The sequence below is a fragment of the Monodon monoceros genome, unplaced genomic scaffold (assembly GCF_005190385.1).
Source record: "Monodon monoceros isolate NGI ecotype Baffin Bay Population unplaced genomic scaffold, NGI_Narwhal_1 Super_Scaffold_18, whole genome shotgun sequence".
Taxonomy (NCBI): domain Eukaryota; kingdom Metazoa; phylum Chordata; class Mammalia; order Artiodactyla; family Monodontidae; genus Monodon; species Monodon monoceros.
In genome coordinates, this window is record NW_021703774.1 from 29,559,459 (window position 1) to 29,578,887 (window position 19,429).

Below are 19,429 nucleotides of genomic sequence, written 5' to 3' on the forward strand. Positions count from 1 at the left end.
TGGTTCAAGCACACCACGAACCCCCTTTCCCATCATTCGTTTTCCAGGAATCCCAGGGCTCTACAGTGAGGAAGTTAAGCCCGCCCCTCACGCTTCATTGGCCATTGGCCACTGGTCCCGCCCCACAAGCTCGTCTTTGAAGCCGTTGATTGGATATGAGTGAGGACCGTGGAGGGGACTGGTACTGACAGCCGGTGCGGAGGCGTGGCCATATCCCCCGGAAGTTCTACCCGGACCGCCGCGCTATGGATCGCGCGCTACGGCTCCTCGCGCGTTCGCGTTTCCTCTCGTGCGCTCCAGCTTCCGACCCCCGCCCTGGCCCCGGCCCGGCTGGCGCGGCCCTCCTGCTGCTTCGGCCTCCGAACGTCGTTCGAATGGTGAGCTCGTGCCGCCCAACCGCCGTGGCCGCCCCGCGATGACCTTCAGGCCTCCCGCCTGCCGGCCCTAAGGTCCCGATACTCGGCTGCGTGTTGGAACTTCGCTGCCGGCCCGGGGCGCCTCCTCCGCCGGGGGAGCGCCCGGGAGGGGCGGCAGCTGTTGGCGAGAGCCCTGTCGGGCCTCCCCGACCCCGCCCCAGCCGCGCTCACTGCTTCGCCCCTGCCCGCGGCGGCTGCCCTCGGAACGGTGCTGGGGTGGACGGTGTGAAGAGGGGGCGGCGCCGGAATGGGACGGTGTCCGGAGGGGGCCGCTCCGCTTCTGCCTTTGATGGGCCCAGCTGGATCCAGCCCCTCTGAGCTAGCTTCTGGGGTCACAGCTCTGCAGGGAACTGTTCTTAGGCCTCCAGGCGGGTTGAAAGGTCTTGTGAACCTAAGAGATTTTACTTTTCATGAAATTGGCCATTTAGCTTGTTAGGCTGGTTTTCCCCACTTAACTTTTGTATAAACCCTGAAATGTGAAACGGGGGCAGAGTGTCCTGAAGTACGTTGGAGGAAATTGCATGGACCATAACATAACTACAGCTGAATCAGCACTTTTTATTGAGAAAGACCTGCAAGGAACTTAAAGGTCCAATTTCAGGTTATGACACCCTGACTTACATGAGCCCTTTTGCACTTTAGAGTGTCACCTTCGGTAATCTGGGCTTCAACAAGCATTAAATACGTATGCTCACATGTGTATTATCAGGAAAAGTTTGAGAAATAAATGCTAGTTTAGGAAGACTTACATTCTGCACTCTTCACTGCTGTATGAGCTTTCATTGAGAGAGATGTGATTTCAGACCCTAGTCTGCTACTCAGAGTTGGGATTTGGAGCAGGTAATATTTGTCCTCAGTGTCTGCCGGTAAAATGAAAATAATTACAAATACTCATCAAGATTGCCCCTGTGAAAGTACTTTGAGTTTGGGATATGGTGAGTGCTTATTAAATGAATGCTTCCATCTAAGGTATTTCAAAGGCCCAAGACATTTTTCTGGGCTATAAACTGTAAGATAATTTGATGACATCACTGTACTTGAAACTGCGAAATCAGGGGTGCTTTATATTTCTGCAACTCCCTGCTTGAATAATTTTAGTGCACTTTAGAGCCTTTTAAAAATTTGTTTTTCACTTATTTAGTGTTTTGTAAAAGGGAATAGAAGGCTGGAGAACTGACTCTATCCCGCTGTCAATGTCAAAAAAATAGCATTGCGTTGCTTTTAATGTTGTAATGTTAGCTAACATCAGATGAGGATAGATTTTTTTTATATAATCCTAAATACATCTTTTGCCCTCTAATCTCAGCTCCAAAATCTCTGAGTTGATTTTATTAAAAGTTTTTCTTGTTGCTAGTGTTAAGAAATAAACTATATTCAATATCCTGTGACAAACCATAATGTAGAAGATTATGAAAAAGAATATATATGTATAACTGAGTCACTTTGCTGTATAGAAGAAATTAACACAATATTATAAATCAACTATACTTCAATAAAATTTTTTTAACAAAACAAAGAAATTCACATAACCCTAAATGCCCTGTTACCTTTTATCTCAATTAAGAACACAAGGAAGTTCATCCAACAGGAAGATTACATTGAATGCTCCCTGTGTGTTAAACAGTCACTATGGGCACAGAGTTTAGAGACTACTGAGGCATATTAAGTAAGCAAAGAAGTCATGCACAGTTAATAACACTGTGGTACCGAGGAGAAAAAGTACAGTGAGAGTGAGAATATATAATGGAGACCTGCTGTGAAACTGCCTTGGTAGCATGGTGGACAAGGAAGTCCTACATTTTTTAAAGTTACTTTATTTTATGATCTTCAGGATGGCTATAAAGTCTGGAAACAGATAATATTCTGTGTTACAATGCAATATCAATAAACCATTTATTACATATTTGTCAGTATTTCAAGACTTAGTGGTCACCCTATATTTTAAGAACAGAAAGACTTTTTAAAAAGTCTATTTAAAGAAACTGAAAGCCCAAACACAATGAAGTCAAATTTTGGATTTTTATCTCTTGAGATAGTCTTTTTGCCTAGGAAATGATTTGGATTTTCTTGAACACTGAAATATTCTTTTAAACCACCTTAGGATAAGAATCTGAAAGGCATTTTATATTTTCTTTAGGAGATACCATGGTTTAGTTAATGGTTATCTTACACATGCGGGGGATATACTATAGGCCTGAGGCCTATATTTTTTTGGCTGGCCTTTCTGATTTAGACTGGCATGCAAATTTGGAGACCACCTCATCAATTCCTGAGGTTACTGGAATTAGTGGTTGGTAATAGCACTTGGTATTTCTAGGGCTAAATAGCAATCATACTATGGTGAACACTGGACACATTATTCATTCATGCTTCTCCAGGAGGGGAAGTGATTGTGAATAAACATGCATCTCCCAGGACATCAGGAAATTGCACATTTGTGCCTGCCCCATGCCTAGCTGGTTAACTCTTTAAACTTATCCTAGAAATTCTGCTCTCTAAATTACAGGTTATAAAGACATGGTTTTCAAAAACACTAGTTTTTTGTGACAATGGATTATATTATATGAATTAAAAACATTTAATAGATACCATCATGACATCATTTTTCATCAAAAGCACTGATAATTTTCCCATTAATTTAGGTGAGCAGCCCTCCTCTTCTTGCCCAAGCCACTGGGAAGAGGTGACATACATTATAATGTGGGAAGGTTTTGAAAATCATACGTATGTTTTTCAGACTTCAGGTGGACTTATTAGTGGGTGGAGAAATCAATGTGTGGGCAGTTAACAGCATTGGGTTTTTGACAGAATAGCATAGAATAGAAAATAGGCGTACAGGACAGATTTTTTCACGGAATTTTTATTTCAGGTTTGTGTGCATGTACATGTGTGTTTATGTACAATATAAAGGATTTTTCTTCTGTAGGTCATTGGGAAGAACGTTTGAAGAGATTTGGCAGTTACCTGTTTCATTGTTCCTCTATCTGTGTATATGTGCTTGTCTAACAGACACCAGCCGTAGGCATTGCCTCCACTGACAGAGCCTGGAGCCTTTCAGAGTATTTTACAGCATTGCTTCAGTTTCTGATCTACAGATTTGTGCAACCTATATATTTCCTGGGTTAAAAAAAGGGAGAACTTTCTGGTTTTTTGGAATACTTTATTAGCTGGCTAAGCTGCTACAATGTTTGTTGTTGGAAATTTGGGATGTTTATTTTTATTACTGTAAGGACAAGAAGTATATTTTTTGAAGTGTTTACTGAGATTGTGATTTCAGCCACAATTGACATCTGCCATTTTTTAATGGTCAGTGTCAAGATCTAGAATTTGATGTAGACTGTTGTTTCTTGAGTTAGAATTTAAATTTTTCTAAAGTTTAAGCTTGAAGAACATAGGTAAAATTTATTCATTTAAATCTTTCCAAAATACTTTGGATATGAGTTTTATCATTGCAACCTGTTATTTAGGTGACAACATTATTCCTGTTTTATGATGAAAATTTAATAATTTTGAACACAAAAAATGATGTTGTAAATTTAAGGAATCGAACTTGATTTCACAAATGACTGATGGAAACCAATATCCTTTCTTTGGAGCCAGTAACTATTTGCTGTCTTATAACAAGGTGATGGAGAGGAAGAAGAACCTAGCTCATGTGTCCAGTGCCACTGTTGTCATTGCTAATGTTATTGCACCAAAGTATATTTTAACATACAAGGATATTTACTTAGGATATTTAAAACAAAGATCATTATGCAAAATTTTTTTGTGCATTTGAGATATAAAACCCCAGCTGCAAGTTGGCATACGGTGGTGTCAGTGTAAGCACACTCTATTAGAGAAAAGTCTAACTGTACATCTTCAGATCCTACAGGGTAGTGGTTGTTGTGGGCCAATCTGGAGTTACTTCCTCCATTTCTTGATTAATGGAAGTGATAAGAAAGGGAATCCAAACAGCTTTTAGAATACGAAAGTCCAGGGTTTGAGTGTTTCAGGCCCTCCCTCTTGCTGTCTGGGTGATCTGCTGAGATTATTTAATCTTGTGCAGCCTCAGTGTCTCCTTCTTTAACATGGGGATGACGATAGTAAAATCTCCTAGGGTGGTTGTGAAATTCAAATAAGGTGATACCTAAAAAGTGTTTGCTACATAGCACAGTAAATGATTATTTTTATTGGCTTCTCCTTATTGGCTTAGACCAGTCCTTTGCAGACTTTTTTTTTCCATTTTTATTGAAATGTAATTGACATACAGCACTGTATAAGCTTAAGGTGTACAGCATAATTTGACTCACGTACATCATGAAATGATTGACACAATAAGTTTAGTAATCATGCATGATATCATATAGAGAATTAAAGAAATAGAACAAATTTTTTCTTTGTGATGAGAACTAGGATTTACTCTTTTAACAACTTTCATATATAACATACAGCAGTGATAATTATATTTATAATGTTGTACATTACATCCCTAGTACTTATTTATCTTGTAACTGGGAGTCTGTAACTCTTGACTGCCTTCATCCAATTCTGCCTAACCCCACCCTCTGCTTCTGGTAACCACAAATCTGATCTCTTTTTCTATGAGTTTGTTTGTTTGCTTGTTTGTTTTTGAAGTATAATTGACCTACAACACTGTGTTAATTCCTGTTAAACAACATAGTGATTTTTAAAAGTTATTTATTTATTTTATTGAAGTATAGTTGGTGTACAATATTATATAAATTACAGGTGTACAGTATAGTGACTCACAATTTTTTAAGGTTATGCTCTATTTGTAGTTATTATAAAATATTGGCTATGTTCCCTGTTTTGTAAAATATAGCCTTGTACCTTATTTTACACATAATCGTTTATACCTCTTAATTCCCTACCCCTGTATTGCCCGTTCCCTCTCTCCACTGGTAACTACTAGTTTGTTCTCTATATCTGTGAGTCTCCTTCTTTTCTTTTTTTTATATTTACTCGTTTGTTGTATTTTTTAGATTCCATATGTAAGTCATATTTGTCTTTCTCTGTCTGATTTATTTCACTTAGCATAATACCCTCCAGGTCCATCCATGGTGTTGTAAATGGCAAAATTTCATTCTTTTTTACAGCTGAATAGTTTTCCTTTGTGTATATATACCATATCTTTATCCATTCATCTGTTGATGGACAGTAAGGTTGCTTCTGTATCTTGGCAATTGTAAATAATACTGCTGTGAACATTGGTGTGCATGTATCTTTTTGAATTAGTGTTTTTGGTTTTTTCAGGTTTATACCCAGGAGTGGTATTGCTGGGTAATATGGTAGTTCTATTTTTAGTTTTTTGAGAAACTTCTTTTCTACAGTGGGTGCACCAATTTACATTCCCACCAACAGTACATGAGGGTTCCCTTTTCTCCTCATCTTCACCAAAACTTGTTATTTGTTGTCTTTTTGATAATAGCCATTCTTACGGGTGTGAGATGATAACTCTTGGTGGTTTGGATTTGCATTTCTCTGTTGATTAGTGATGTTGAGATCTTTTCATGTGCCTATTGGCCATCTGTATGTCTCCCTGGAAAAATGTCTATCTGGGTCCTCTACCCATTTTTTTAATTGGGTTGTTTGTTCTTTTGATGTTGAGTTATATGAGTTCTTTCTATATTTTGGATATTAACCCCTTATCAGATATATTGTTTGCAAATATATTCTTCCATTCAGTAGATGGCCTTTTTGTTTTGTTGATAGTTTCCTTCACTGTGCAAAAGCTTTTTACTTTGATGTAGTCCCATTTGTTTATTTTTGCTTTTGTGTCTTTTGTTTCCCTTGCCCAAGGAGTCATATACTAAAAAATTTTACCAAGACCCATGTCAAAGAACTTATTGCCTATGTTTTCTTCTGGAAGTTTTATGTAAGTTTCGGGTATTACATTTAAGTCTTTAATCCATTTTTTAATTTATTTTTGTGCATGGTGTGAGGGAGTAGTCCAGTTGGATTTTTTGCATGTAGCTGTCCAGTTTTTCCAGCACCATTTATTGAATAGGCTGTCTTTTCCCCATTGTATATTTTGCCTCCTTTGTCATGGATTAATTGCCCATATAAGTGTGGGTTCATTTCTGATCTCTATTCTGTTTCATTGACCTATATGTCTGTTTTTGTTCCAGTGCCATACTGTTTTGATTATTATAGCTTTGTAGTATAGTCTGAAATCAGGGAGCATGATACCCCCAGCTTTGGTCTTCTTTCTCAAGATTGCTTCAGCTGTTCAGGGTCTATTGTGTTTCCATACGAATTTTAAAATTATTTTTCTAGTTCTGTGGAAAATGCCATTGGTATTTTGATGGGGATTGCATTGAATCTGTAGATTGCCTTGGGTAGTATGGGCATTTTAAAATTATTAATTCTTCCAATCCATGTCTGTGTCATCTTCAGTTTCTTTCATCAGCGTCTTACAGTTTTTTGAGTACAGATCTTTTACCTCCTTAGTTAGATTTATTCCTAGGTATTTTATTCTTTCTTTATGAGATTGTACATGGGATTGTTTCCTTTTTCTCTTTCTAGTAGTTCATTGTTAGTGTATAGAAATGCAACAGATTTCTGTATATTAATTTTGTACCCTGCAACTTTAGTGAATTCATTGATGAGCTCTAATAGTATTTTGGTGGTGTCTTTAGAGTTTTTATGTATAGTATCATGTCCTCTGCAAACAGTGACAGTTTTACTTCTTCCTTTCCCACTTGGATTCCTTTTCTTTTTCTTGTCTGATTGCTGTGGCTAGGACTTCCAATATTATCTTGATTAAATGTGATGACAGTGGGCGTCCTTGTCTTGTTCCTGATCTTAGAGGAAATGCTTTCAGCTTTTCACTGTTGAGTGTAATGTTAGCTGTGGGTTTGTGATATACAGCCTTTATTATGTTGAGGTATGTTCACTCTATACCCACTTTGTTGAGAATTTTTATCATAAATGGGTATTGAATTTTGTCAGAAGCTTTTTCTATATCTGTCAAGATGACTCTATGATTTTTGTTTTTCAGTTTGTTAATGTGGTATATCACATTGACTGATTTGTGGATATTGAACCATCCTTATATCCCTGGAATAAATCCTACTTGATCATGGTGTATGGTCCTTTTAATGTGTTGTTGAATTTTGTTTGCTACTATTTTGTCAAGGATTTTTGCATCTGTGTTCATGAGAGAGATTGGCCTGTAATTTTCTTTTTTTGTGCTTTGTCTGGTTTTGATGTCTGGGTGATGCTGGCCTTGTAGAATGAGTTCAAAAGCATTCCTTCCTCTGCAGTTTTTTGTAAAGGTTTGAGAAGGATAGTTGCTACTCTTCTCTAAATGTTTGGTAGAATTTTTCCTGTGAAGCCAGTTGGTCCTGTATTTTCGTTTGTTGTTGTTGTTAATTACTGATTTAATTTCATTACAGGTAATTGGTCTGTTCATATTTTCTATTTTTTCCTGGTTCAGTCTTGGGAGATGGTACATTTTAAGGAATTTGTCCATTTCTTAATGGCCATTTTATTGGTATATAATTGTTGGTAGTAATCTCTCATGTTTCTTTGTATTTCTGTGGTGTCAGTTGTAACTTCCTTTTCATTTCTGATTTTATTGATTTGAGCCCTCTCTCTTTTTCCTTTGAGTCTGGCTAAAGGTTTATCAATTTTGTTTATCTTTTCAAAGCACCAGTTCTTAGTTTCATTTATCTTTCATAATTTTTTGTCTCTATTTTATTTACTTCTGCTCTGATCTTTATGATTTCTTTCCATCTGTTGACTTTTGGGTTTTGTTCTTTTTCAGGTTCCTTTAGGTGTAAGGTTAGGTTGATTTTTGATTTTTCTTGTTTCCTGAGGTAGGTGTGTATTGCTATAAACTTCGCTCTTAGAACTGCTTTTCCTCTGTCCCATAAATTTTGCATCATTGTGTTTTCATTTCCATTTGTCTCTAGGTATTCTTTTATTTCATTAATGATCCATTGGTTATTCAACTGCGTATTGTTTATCCTTCATGTGTTTGTGTTTTTTGCAATTTTTTTTCTTGTCATTGATTTCTAGACTCATGGCATTGTGGTCAGAAAAGATGCTTGATATGATACCAGTTTTCTTATATTTACTAAGACTTGTTTTGTGGCCTAGCTTGTGATCTGTCCTGGAGAATGTTCCATGTGCATTCCAAAAGAATGTGTATTCTGCTGCTTTTGGATGGAATATTCTATATAGAGCTATTAAGTCCATTTGGTCTAATGTGTCATTTAAGGCCAGTGTTTCCCTGTTAATTTTTTGTCTGGTGGATGATCTGTCCATTGATGTAAGTAGAATGTTAAAATCCCCTACTATTATTGTGTTCCTGTCATTTTCTCCCTTCGTGTTTGTTAATATTTGCTTTATATTTGTAGGTGATTCTGTGTTGGATACATACATATTTACAGTTGTTATATCTGCTTAGATTTATCCCATGATCATTATGTAATAGGCTTCTTTGTTTGTTGTTGCAGTCTTTGTTATAAAATCTATTTTGTCTAATGTAAGTATTACTACCATGGCTTTCTTTTCATTTCCATTTGCATAGAATACCTTTTTTCATCCTGTCACTTTTAGTCTGTGTGTGTCTCAGGATCTGAAGTGAGTCTCTGGTAGGCAGTATATATATGAGTCTTGTTTCCATAACCATTCAGCCACTCTATATCTTTTGATTGGAGCATTTAGGCCATTTACATTTAAAGTAATTCTTGATAGATATGTACTTATTGCCATTTTGTCCTTTGTTTTGGGGTTGTTTTTATAGTTCTTTTTTGTTCCTTTTTTCTTACTTTGCTCACTTCTCTTGTTATTTGATGACTGTCTTTAATATTACATTTGGATTCCTTTCTCTTTTTTGTGTATCGATTATTGATTTTGGTTTGTGGTTACCATGTGGTTTATATATTGCAACGTGTGTGTGTGTGTGTGTGTATGATTATTTTCAGCTCCTGATCTTTTAAGTGCAAAAGCACTTTAAGAACCCTGCATTTTTATTTCCCCACACACACTTTTTCTGTTTCTGACATTGTATTTTACATCTTTTTGTCTTGTGTGCCCCTTAACTTCTTATTGTGGATATAGACAATTTTACTGGTTTTGCGTTTCAGCCTTCCTACTAGCTTTGTACATGACTGATTTACTACCTTTACTATATTTAGCCTTACCAATGAGATGTTTTTTTCATACATCTAGTTGTGGCCTTTTTCTCTTAGAGAAACCCATTTAAAGGTGGTTTGGTAGTGCTGAACTCTTAGCTTTTTCTTGTCTGTAAAACTTTTGATCAGTCCATTTAAATCATAATGAAAGCCTTGCCTGTTGGAGTCTTCTGATTTAGGTTTCTCCCTTTCACCACTTTAAATATATCATGCACTCCTTTCAGGCCTGCAGAGTTTCTGCTGAAAACTCAGCTGAAATCCTTACGTTAAGTACAATTACCTTGTACTTAACTTGTTGCTTTTCCCTTGCTGCTTTTAGTATTCTCTCTTTATCTTTAATTTTTGCCATTAATTAAAGTGTGTCTTGGTGTGGTCCTCTTTAGGTTGATCGTGTTTGGAACTCTTTGTGCTTCCCAGACCTGGATGTCCTTTCCCTTTACCAGGTTAGGGACATTTTCAGCTATTATGTCTTCAAATATGTTCTCTGCCCCTTTCTCTCTGTCTTCTCCTTCTATGGCTCCTGTAATGTGAATGCCAGTACACTTGATGTTGTCTCTGAGGTCTCTTAAACTGCCCATGTTTCTTTTCATCCTTTTTTCTTTTTCCTGTTCAATTTCAGTAATTTCCACTATTCTTTCAGCCCACTGAACTGTTCCTCTCTGTCATCTAATCTACTGTTGATTCCTTCTAGTGTACTTTTTATTTCAGTTGTTGTATTCTTTAGCTCTCTTTGGTTGTTGGCTCAGGAGGTCTTAAGGCAGCTGGCCTGCTGGTGGGTGGAGCTGTGTCCCTGCGCTAATAAGCTGTATTCCAAAATGGTGCTTTCAAGAACTGATGTCCTTGTGGTAGAACAAGCTCCCATTAGTGGCTGCCCCCAGTGTGTAGGTTCCCAGTGTGAGCTCCAGTTGCCTCCTACCTCTCTGGGAGGCTCTCCAAGATCAGCAGGTATTCTGACCCAGGTTCCTTTCAAATTACTGCTTCTTCCCTGGGTCCCAGAGTGTGTGAAATTTTGTGTGCACCCTTTAAGAGTGGAGTTTCTATCTCCCACAGCCCTCTGGCCAAAAATGAGCCCTGCTAGCCTCCAAAGCCAAACTTTCAAGGGGCTCTTCTTCGCCCTGCTGGGGAGCCTGACATGGGGCCTTGACCCCTCGCTTCTTGGGGAGAACCTCAGCAATTGTAATAATCCTCCAGTTTGTGGGTCACCCCTCCTCTGGGTGTGGGGGGCAGTGGTAATAGGTTTTGACTTTATTGTGTCTTCCTCCCTCCTACCTATTTTGCCATGGTTCCTTTATATCTTTAGTTGTAGAAGGTCTTCTCTCTAATTTTCTAGCCTTACTCATCAATCATTGCTCTGTAAATGATTGTAGTTTTGGTGTGCCCATGAGAGGAGATGAGCTCAGAGTCTTCCTACTCTGCCATCTTGGCCACTCCCCTTCTCTGCAGACTTTTAGGCATAGAAAAAAAATGTACCTCCTTGGATATACACCTATATTTCTAACTAGGTACAAGGATACTTTTCTTTTCATGCAATCTAAAAGGCTTTATAATATATAAAGGGTTTTTAAATCTTTCTAGTCCCAGGGGATAACTACAAAATTAATTTTTTCTTATTCAGAGGACTGTTTACTAAAATAAGGTTACTTGGCTGGGTGTTTTTAAATCTTTTGAATCATCTGACCATGTTTATTTTATAATTAATGCAAGATGAACATTAATTAAAGTTCTGAGTATCTCTGATACTCTTAATCTCTTTAATGTAAAGTATCATATGTAAACTCCAGATTTGTATATTTTTTTTTAATTAGTGTAAGTTGATGTACTTAGTAGAGTCCTAGGTTCTCCATAAAAGGGATTTGGGGTCATGGGTTCTTATCCTGGAGAGTGGATTGGTTTCAAGATATAAACTCCTTAAAATCATATGTAAGATTTTACATATATGTATTTATGTTCATTCTTCTAGAGAGAAGATCCATAGTTTTCCTCATATTCTCAAAAGGTTCCAACACCCTGAAAAGGTTAAGAACTGACCTAGCCCATGTCCCCTTGTCTGTACATTTACTGTAACTTATAGATGAGAAAAGCTGACTTGCTGAAGGTGACACAGCTACCAGATGGTGGGCTGTCTCACTGCAAAGCCTGGACTGTTTTGTATGGCACTAAGCTATCTCTCATGCATAATATTTGTAGACCATAGTTGAGCTTTGTTTAAATATATAATTATAATATATATATATATATAAAATACTTTCAAATTTTAAAGTATCATTCTTAGGTCATTTTCCAAAGTTCCCAGTAAAATAAGCATTAACCTAAGTACATCAAAGCTTGACCAATAATAGGCATACTCCTGAATTGGAAAAGATTATTATTTTTATTTATCATTTGCATAGTGTATGAATTCTACAATCTGTCTTTAACACATGTATTAATAAATTTGTGTGACAAAAATTTCTCAAGAAAAATGCTGGAAGTGGGGGGAGTAGAATGAGAATCAAAATGGAATTTTTTTGTCTTTTTGGTACTTATTAAGTTTCTTTACCTGTACATGATGTATTGTTTATATGATATTATTGTTCTTGATACTTGGTTTCTTTTCAAGCTATAACAGTGTCTTGTCTTTATCTTTAGGCAAGCCAAAATTCTTTTCGTATAGAATATGATACCTTTGGTGAACTCAAGGTCCCAAATGATAAGTATTATGGCGCCCAGACTGTGAGATCAACAATGAACTTTAAGATTGGAGGGGTGACAGAACGCATGCCAGTAAGTGGCTTTTTTGGAAATGTTGGCTTATTTTGGATGAACTAGGCATTATTCCGTGAGTAAACTTACCTTATAAATAAGTATTTTACAGAGTTAAAATGTAAAGTTATTAGAGAACTGGCTTTGTGAATAATAAGATGTTTCTCTCTCAGTAAAGTGTCAAAGAACTTTTTGAAGTTTAGTGTACTAATATCTTGAGCTATGTATGACTTTGAGTATTTTGGATTTTTGATAGAACTAAGTGATTTGTCTTTCATTCTTGTTTGGATTTTTCATATTTTTACTAGAATTTTGCAGTTTGTAAGCATTTTTAATTTTGATACTTAATTTTTTAACTGATTATTTAAATGATTTAAAAGAAAACCAATTTTTCTTTAATATTATACTTTACCTATCTTGGCTTCAGTTTGTAGAAAAGTATACACAAATTCATAAAAATACTATTTGTCATGATGTCTGGCATATAATAGGTAATATATAAGTATTTGTTCATTGTTAACATGAATGATTTAATGATTAGAAAACTTTCTACCATATTTCATTAAATCCTTAGATTAGAACTGATCCTCAATTAGAACTGATATGTACTACTAAGAAAGAAAAAGTCTGCCAATTAAAGTTGTGACATGTCATTGATTGTAGGATGCATCTTGATTTCAGGGATGTTAAAGTGTGAAAAGAATTGATGGAATATATTACATATCCTACTGGAGCCCAACTAGGGTATGAAAAATAGTCAGTGTAGGAATGCAGGATAGGCTAGTAAGCCTAGAAGGAATCAGGCTTCATCTGGTGAGATACTGTTTAACATTTATCTTCTAAATATACTTTTTATCTTACAATAAATTTAACTTCCGTAGTTTAGCTAATTACTAAGGCTTCAAGACTGAATCTTGACAGGTTCATACAATTTCCCAAGAGGCAGCTGAATCTTCTTAGAAGAATCTCTCTGTTTTTGCCACCCACAGCCAGTTTAATGGTGAGGTAAACATAGGGTCAGACTACATGGTTGGGAGACAGAGGGTAGCAGATCGTAAAGTATTCTCATATAGTTCAACTCCTGGGATTAAAGAGATCAGTCTTAACCAGTATTGACTGGAGTAAGCATGGCTCATGTTTTGAATTTCCTGCTTCAACCAGCCAGGTGTGTGGTTCTGGGAGTGCATGATTGCTGCCACTGCTGCTGTCCCGGAGATAGAGAAGTTGTTTGGATTTGGATAGGTGTCTGTGAAACATGGATACGTGGGTTATCGATTTTTCACATTTGGCTTCATCTGAATTAATTTCCTGAACTATGTTAAATATAAAGCAGACTGTGTGCCTTGAACTAAGTAGTATGATTAAACCCAACCCTTTGTACCTCAGGTCCATAGGAAAATAAAACCAAAAAAGATTATGAACTGCTATGTGAGTAAATGAAGAATAATGAGACCCTTCTTTCATCTCCAATGATACATTTACTATTTTGTTTTAATAGTGTCCAGTGAAACTTTCTGCTGTGACCTTTGTTCATTTTCATGAGTCCACAAGCACTGTGGGGTCAGTCACTCCATTCTAGTAGCCTGAGTTGATTGGCATTTGGTTGTGACTGTGGCTTGGTTGTGACTTTGGCAGTGGTTTAACCCACTGCAGTGTTCCTGTAGAAAATTAAATTCCCATTTTTTTTCATGTGTAAAGTTTTAAAGCTTCTAATCTTTTGTGCCATATATCTCCATTTCATTTGGGTAAAACACTTGTAATGTTTTAATTTTGATTTCTTAAAATTCGAAGTAAAAATGTTTTGTTTTTCTTTCCTTTTGTTTGCCCTTCAGTTTATCCTCTGTGTGACCCAGGTTCAGTGTGTCTTACTCATTACTTTTTGTTGTTTTTCCACTTTTATTTTCCTCTAAGGACTATAGCTTCTCTTTTACAAATTTATCACTCTCTTCTTCACCCTTCCTTTCTTCCTTCTTTCTCATTCAAACCTGGTATGGTATCTAAATCACAGTCTATTATTTACTTTGACAAGAACACATAATTTATTTATGTTGCGGAAAGTTACAGTACCCCAAGCCCAGTGTAGCCCTGCTTCCTGACCCAAGACTCATTTATCTTGTATTTCATTGAAACCTCATCAGATTTACTCAATTTATCCTTTTAAATTTTATGAGGTGCTTTGGAGTAGAAAGTGAAAAGATCTGAAAACTAAAAGGGTTTGATATGTGGTTATATATTTCAGAAGCTATCACCTTTAAGTCTGTAGAACTCTGGGTTTTTAAAAAAAATTATTCTGAGAGAAATGTCCAGTGATTTATTGAGTGTCAAGGCTTCACTGACTAAATAAAATATCATGTTTTTTGGCTTTGGGATGAAATGATACCCATTCAGTAACTGGGTATTTCATACTAATTAGCAGTTAAATATATTATTTCTTTTTATTATTTATCTAGTTGAGGTATAATTTACATATAACATTAGTTTCAGGTGTACAGCATAATGATTCGATATTTGTATACATTGCAGAATGATCACCACAGTAAGTCTAGTTACTAGTTACATGCCTAGTAACATCCATCACTATACGTAGTTACAAGAAAATTTTTTTTCTTGTGATGAGGACTTTTAAAATCTCTTTGCAACTTTCAAATATGCAATACAGTATTGTTAACTATAGTTACCATGCAATACATTACATCCCCATGATTTATTTATTTTATAACTGGAAGTTTGTACCTTTTGACCTCCTTTATACATTTTGTCCACCCCCTGCCCCTGGCAACCACCAGTTTGTTCTGTCTATGCGCTTGGTTTTCTGATTGTTGTTTGTTTTGCTTTTTAAATTCTACATATAAGTGGGATCATGTGGTATTTGTGTTTACCTGTCTGGCTTATTTCACTTGGCGTAATGCCCTCAAGGTCCATCTATGTTGTCACAAATAACAAGATTTCATTCTTTTTTATGGCCAAGTAATATTACATTGTATTTTTTACCACATCTTCTTTATCCATTCATTCATTGATGGATACAGGTTATTTCCATATCATGGCTATTGTAAATAATGCTGCTATGAACATGGGGATGCATATATCTTTTCGAATTAGTGTTTTCATTTTCAAGTAAATACCTGGAATTGCTGGATCAGACAGTAGACGTACTTCAGTTTTTTGAGGAACCTCCGTACTGTTTTCCAAAGTGGCTGCACCAGTTTACATTCCTCCCAACAGCGTACAAGATTTGCCTTTTCTCCACATCCTCGCAAACACTTATTTGTTGTCTTTTTTTTTTTTTTTAATTTTGGGAGTAGGAGTTTATTAATTTATTTATTTATATTTGCTGTGTTGGGTCTTCGTTTCTGTGCGAGGGCTTTCTCTAGTTGTGGCAAGCGGGGGCCACTCTTCATTGCGGTGCGTGGGCCTCTCACTATCGCAGCCTCTCTTGTTGCGGAGCACAGGCTCCAGACGCGCAGGCTCAGTAGTTGTGGCTCACGGGCCTAGTTGCTCCACGGCGTGTGGGATCCTCCCAGACCAGGGCTCGAACCCGTGTCCCCTGCATCGGCAGGTGGACTCCCAACCACTGCGCCACCAGGGAAGCCCCTGTTGTCTTTTTGATAATAGCCATTCTAACAGGTGTGAGGTGGTATCTCACTGTGGTTTTGATTTGCATTTTTCTGGTGATTAGTGATGCTGAGCATCATTTCATGTATCTGTCAGCCATCTGTATATCTTGGAAAAATGTCTGTTCTCATCATCTGCCCAGTTTTTAATCAGTTTGTTTTTTGCTACTGGGTAGTGTGAGTTCTTTATATATTTTGAATGTTAACCCCTTATCAGATATATGATTTGCAAATATTTTCGTTCAGTAGGTTGCATTTTCTTTTCTTTTCTTTTTTTTTTTTTTTTAAAGGCAGCAGACTCTTTATTTGATGTGGTTTTAAAATACATCAAAATCAAGTCCCTGGCTGTTCTGTATACCAAAAAGTTTTCAGCACGCCTTCAAACAAATCTGGGCGGCCAGTTTGGGCCATAAGGGAAGCAGTTACAGGGACAGAAGGCAGCACCCTTCCCTCAGGCAGGTGCCTGGCTGTCCCTGGGGTTACCTCCTCTGTGCTCTGCAAGGTGAGAGGGCTAGAGCACCAACTCAGCAGGCCTCGCCCTCCCCCATAGACACTAGGGCAGCTCCACTGGCCTTCTGGTCAGCCTTCCACAGGGCCACCATGATGGGGTGGAGGAGGGGAAATAACCATCTTTACAGACATAACATTCTCTTACAGAAAGTGCCTGAGCTCAGCCCATGGTCCAAAAACCTCACAGAAAACAAATTTTCAAAAGTACTGCTGACACCTCGTAGAATCTGGTGTACACAAAGCTCTCAGCTGGACAAGACCCTGAACGCAAATTACTGTCAGCAGATCCTCACCTGCTGTGGTCTCCTGCAGGAAAAGCTAGCAATCTAAGAACCCAATACACAACTCTTGGTCCTAAAACTGGGGCATAAGACCTGCCCCAGTGAGGAAGGAACTGGCCTTCACTCATGGATAGACCACCTCTTCATCTGGCCCAGGACCCTGGCTGATGTGGGCAGCACCCAGGAGCCTGGGCTGAATTTGGAAAGCAGAGCACCTGTAGTGGTTGATAAGATTTGGCCAATGGAGAGGAAGAAGAAGGGGATCCCCATCCATAGCCTGGCCTGGATGCCTAGAGACAGATGGCTGGAGGTGAGAGCAGAGGTTGTACCCTGCACAGCTGGGACCACCTTGCTCACTGTAGCTCCATAGCAGCTAGACTTGGTTTCTGAGCATTGCTGTCCTGTGTGGCTGTGATTTCCCACACCACACTGGACTCCAACAGTCCCCTCCCTGCCAACATTAGGACTTTAAGAGGTAACTGAAGTGGGGCAGGCAATCATGTGGGCTATTGCAAGCCTTCCTGCTGGGGGCAGGCAGAAACTTATGCCTCTTCCCCATGCTTCGTTAGCCCAGCAAACCCTGTATGGGATTGGCAGCTCTTATGTTCCTCAGCAGAGTAGAGCAGTATCCCCTCAGCCAGGGATGGCAGATAGGTCTCAACACTTATACTGGCTGCTGGGGGAATCTTGAGAAATGAGAATATATACCAGGGATTTAGCAGGAAATACTCTGAAGCAGATTAGTGGTACCTACCATGGGGGAAGAGGGGAAGTGATGTGCCATTCATTTGCCATCTCTGGTCTAAGTCCTAACATAATTCAGGAGTACTCTTCATGAACTTAATTATCTGAAGGATTTAAGTTAAGGGCTGAAAGAGTAGGCTATTTGTAAGATAATGAATCGACCTCAAGGAAATACAGGAAGAAGCAAAAACTCAAGCATCTGATTCATCTTGGTCTGTGGCTCCCTCAGGTACACTGAAGCTGAGCCCCAGATGGAGATGGAGTTACAGTACCCCAAGCCCAGTGTAGCCCTGCTTCCTGACCCAAGACTCATTCTGCTGTTCCAGAACATTGTTCTGTACAAAGATTGGCTAATACTCTGGCAAGTTTGCAGTTAGCAGGACTTTCAGAGTATAGGGTATCATGTATAAGGGGTGGGAGAGGGGGTAGAGAAGGAACAGACATAACTGTCTGCAGCCATTTTTGTGGATTTCTGAGGCTTAGTCAACGGCTGAGTCTCATTCTTATCCATAAGCTGTCAGACAAGACCTGGGGGCTCCCACATAAGAAGAAGTAAGATGTCAAGGACGACATAGCTCTCATTATTTGGGCAACAAGATCAGAGCAAATCTCAAAAGATTGTACACTGCGGGTATGGGTGTAGGAAGCAGAAACAGACTCATAAAGCCAAGGGGACAGTTGGGCCCAGGGCCCAGTAACTGCTGCATGGAGATAGTGGTGATGGCATCAGCAGTGGCCTCCCAAGATTGAAACCACAGGTAAGCTTGTGGCAAAGCCATCAGAAGCCCTTTCCTTTTTCTTACTCTAAACAATCTGATTTCATCAAGCAGGAAACCTCAGCCCCAACATGGCAAAGGTACCAGGTGGGGTGCTGAGGGGAGTGGGGCACTAGAGGCCAGGAACCCTGGCACCACCCCTAAAACACCCCTTCTTCCTCAGAAGATCCTCAATACAAACACTGTCACGTGCAAAACAAAAACAAAGGAAACAAAACAAAACCCAAAAACCTTTAGAAAAAATCCTTTGGGTGATCTCTTGTCAAGCATTTGTGCAGGCTAGAGAGGCACCTGTGAATGATAAGGCTACTGCGAAACGTCATTGGCATGGTCCTGGCACTACCAGAGGGCAGAGGAAGTGGTGCCTGAGGGGCTCCCTAACAGCACATCATCCCACACAGAACATTCTCCAGGTCCCTTGTCCTAGGCAGGGAAGCAGTTTCATCGCTGGCTTTGAGCGCCCAATCAACACTCTGCCTGGCAACCCCTTTTCTAGGTCAAGAGAAGCAAAGGAGCTTCCAGGGAAGCTAGGAGAGCCAGAGCTGCCCAAGTCCTGCTAACAGGAGAAACACAGTCAAGGCCTGGGTGTGTCACCTGTCACGAGCCCTGAAGGGCAGGGAGGGAGGGACTGAGCCTCAAATCGGGCAGCGAAACGCTCAAGTCGCTTGTCCTGCCAGCATACTGTGACAGCAGCCGCAGATGACAGCTCCGCTTTAAGACTCTTCAGCTCACAGAAGAGCCACTGACTTCATGTGTAAACACCCCCATCTCCAAGGCAAGCCCATTTTACACTTACAGATATAAGTGTATGAGGTCTTGCCCATATGCCATATGTATGTAAAATTGACCCACAAAATCCAAAACTGCAGAGTCAGATGCCAGCTAGGTCAGAGCACCCTGGGCCTCAGCGGTGAGAGCCTTGCACAGGCCAGGCCTGGCTGGGCTGCTCGCTCCCTTCCCAGCATGCCCCTGGCGCAGGCTCCCTCAGCGATGGTGAAGGTAGGCTCCTGAAGCCCCGTTTGGCCTGATGCTTCCGTGCTCAGTGCTCCAGGACAGCAAGGAGCTTCTGTGGCCCTTGGGGAGCTAGGTGCTTGGACCCTGGGCCCCTCAGCACCCTGTTCCTTGGAGGCATTGGCAGCCTCTGGCCTCCACACAGGGCCACTGTCAATGAGGGAGCCCTGGCTTCCAGCACTCGGGTCC

General features: G+C 39.2%; 1 protein-coding gene across 1 annotated transcript in view; it reads left to right on the forward strand.

Moving 5' to 3' along the window:
- Positions 1 to 205: 205 nt before the first annotated feature.
- FH (fumarate hydratase) overlaps positions 206 to 19,429 on the forward strand; it is a 42,682-nt gene continuing 23,458 nt past the window's right edge. Inside the window, exons 1-2 of the mRNA XM_029230269.1 lie at positions 206 to 377; positions 12,191 to 12,325. Coding sequence (XP_029086102.1) covers positions 246 to 377; positions 12,191 to 12,325 — 267 coding nt within the window. The 5' untranslated portion in view covers positions 206 to 245. The remainder of the gene's footprint in view (positions 378 to 12,190; positions 12,326 to 19,429) is intronic.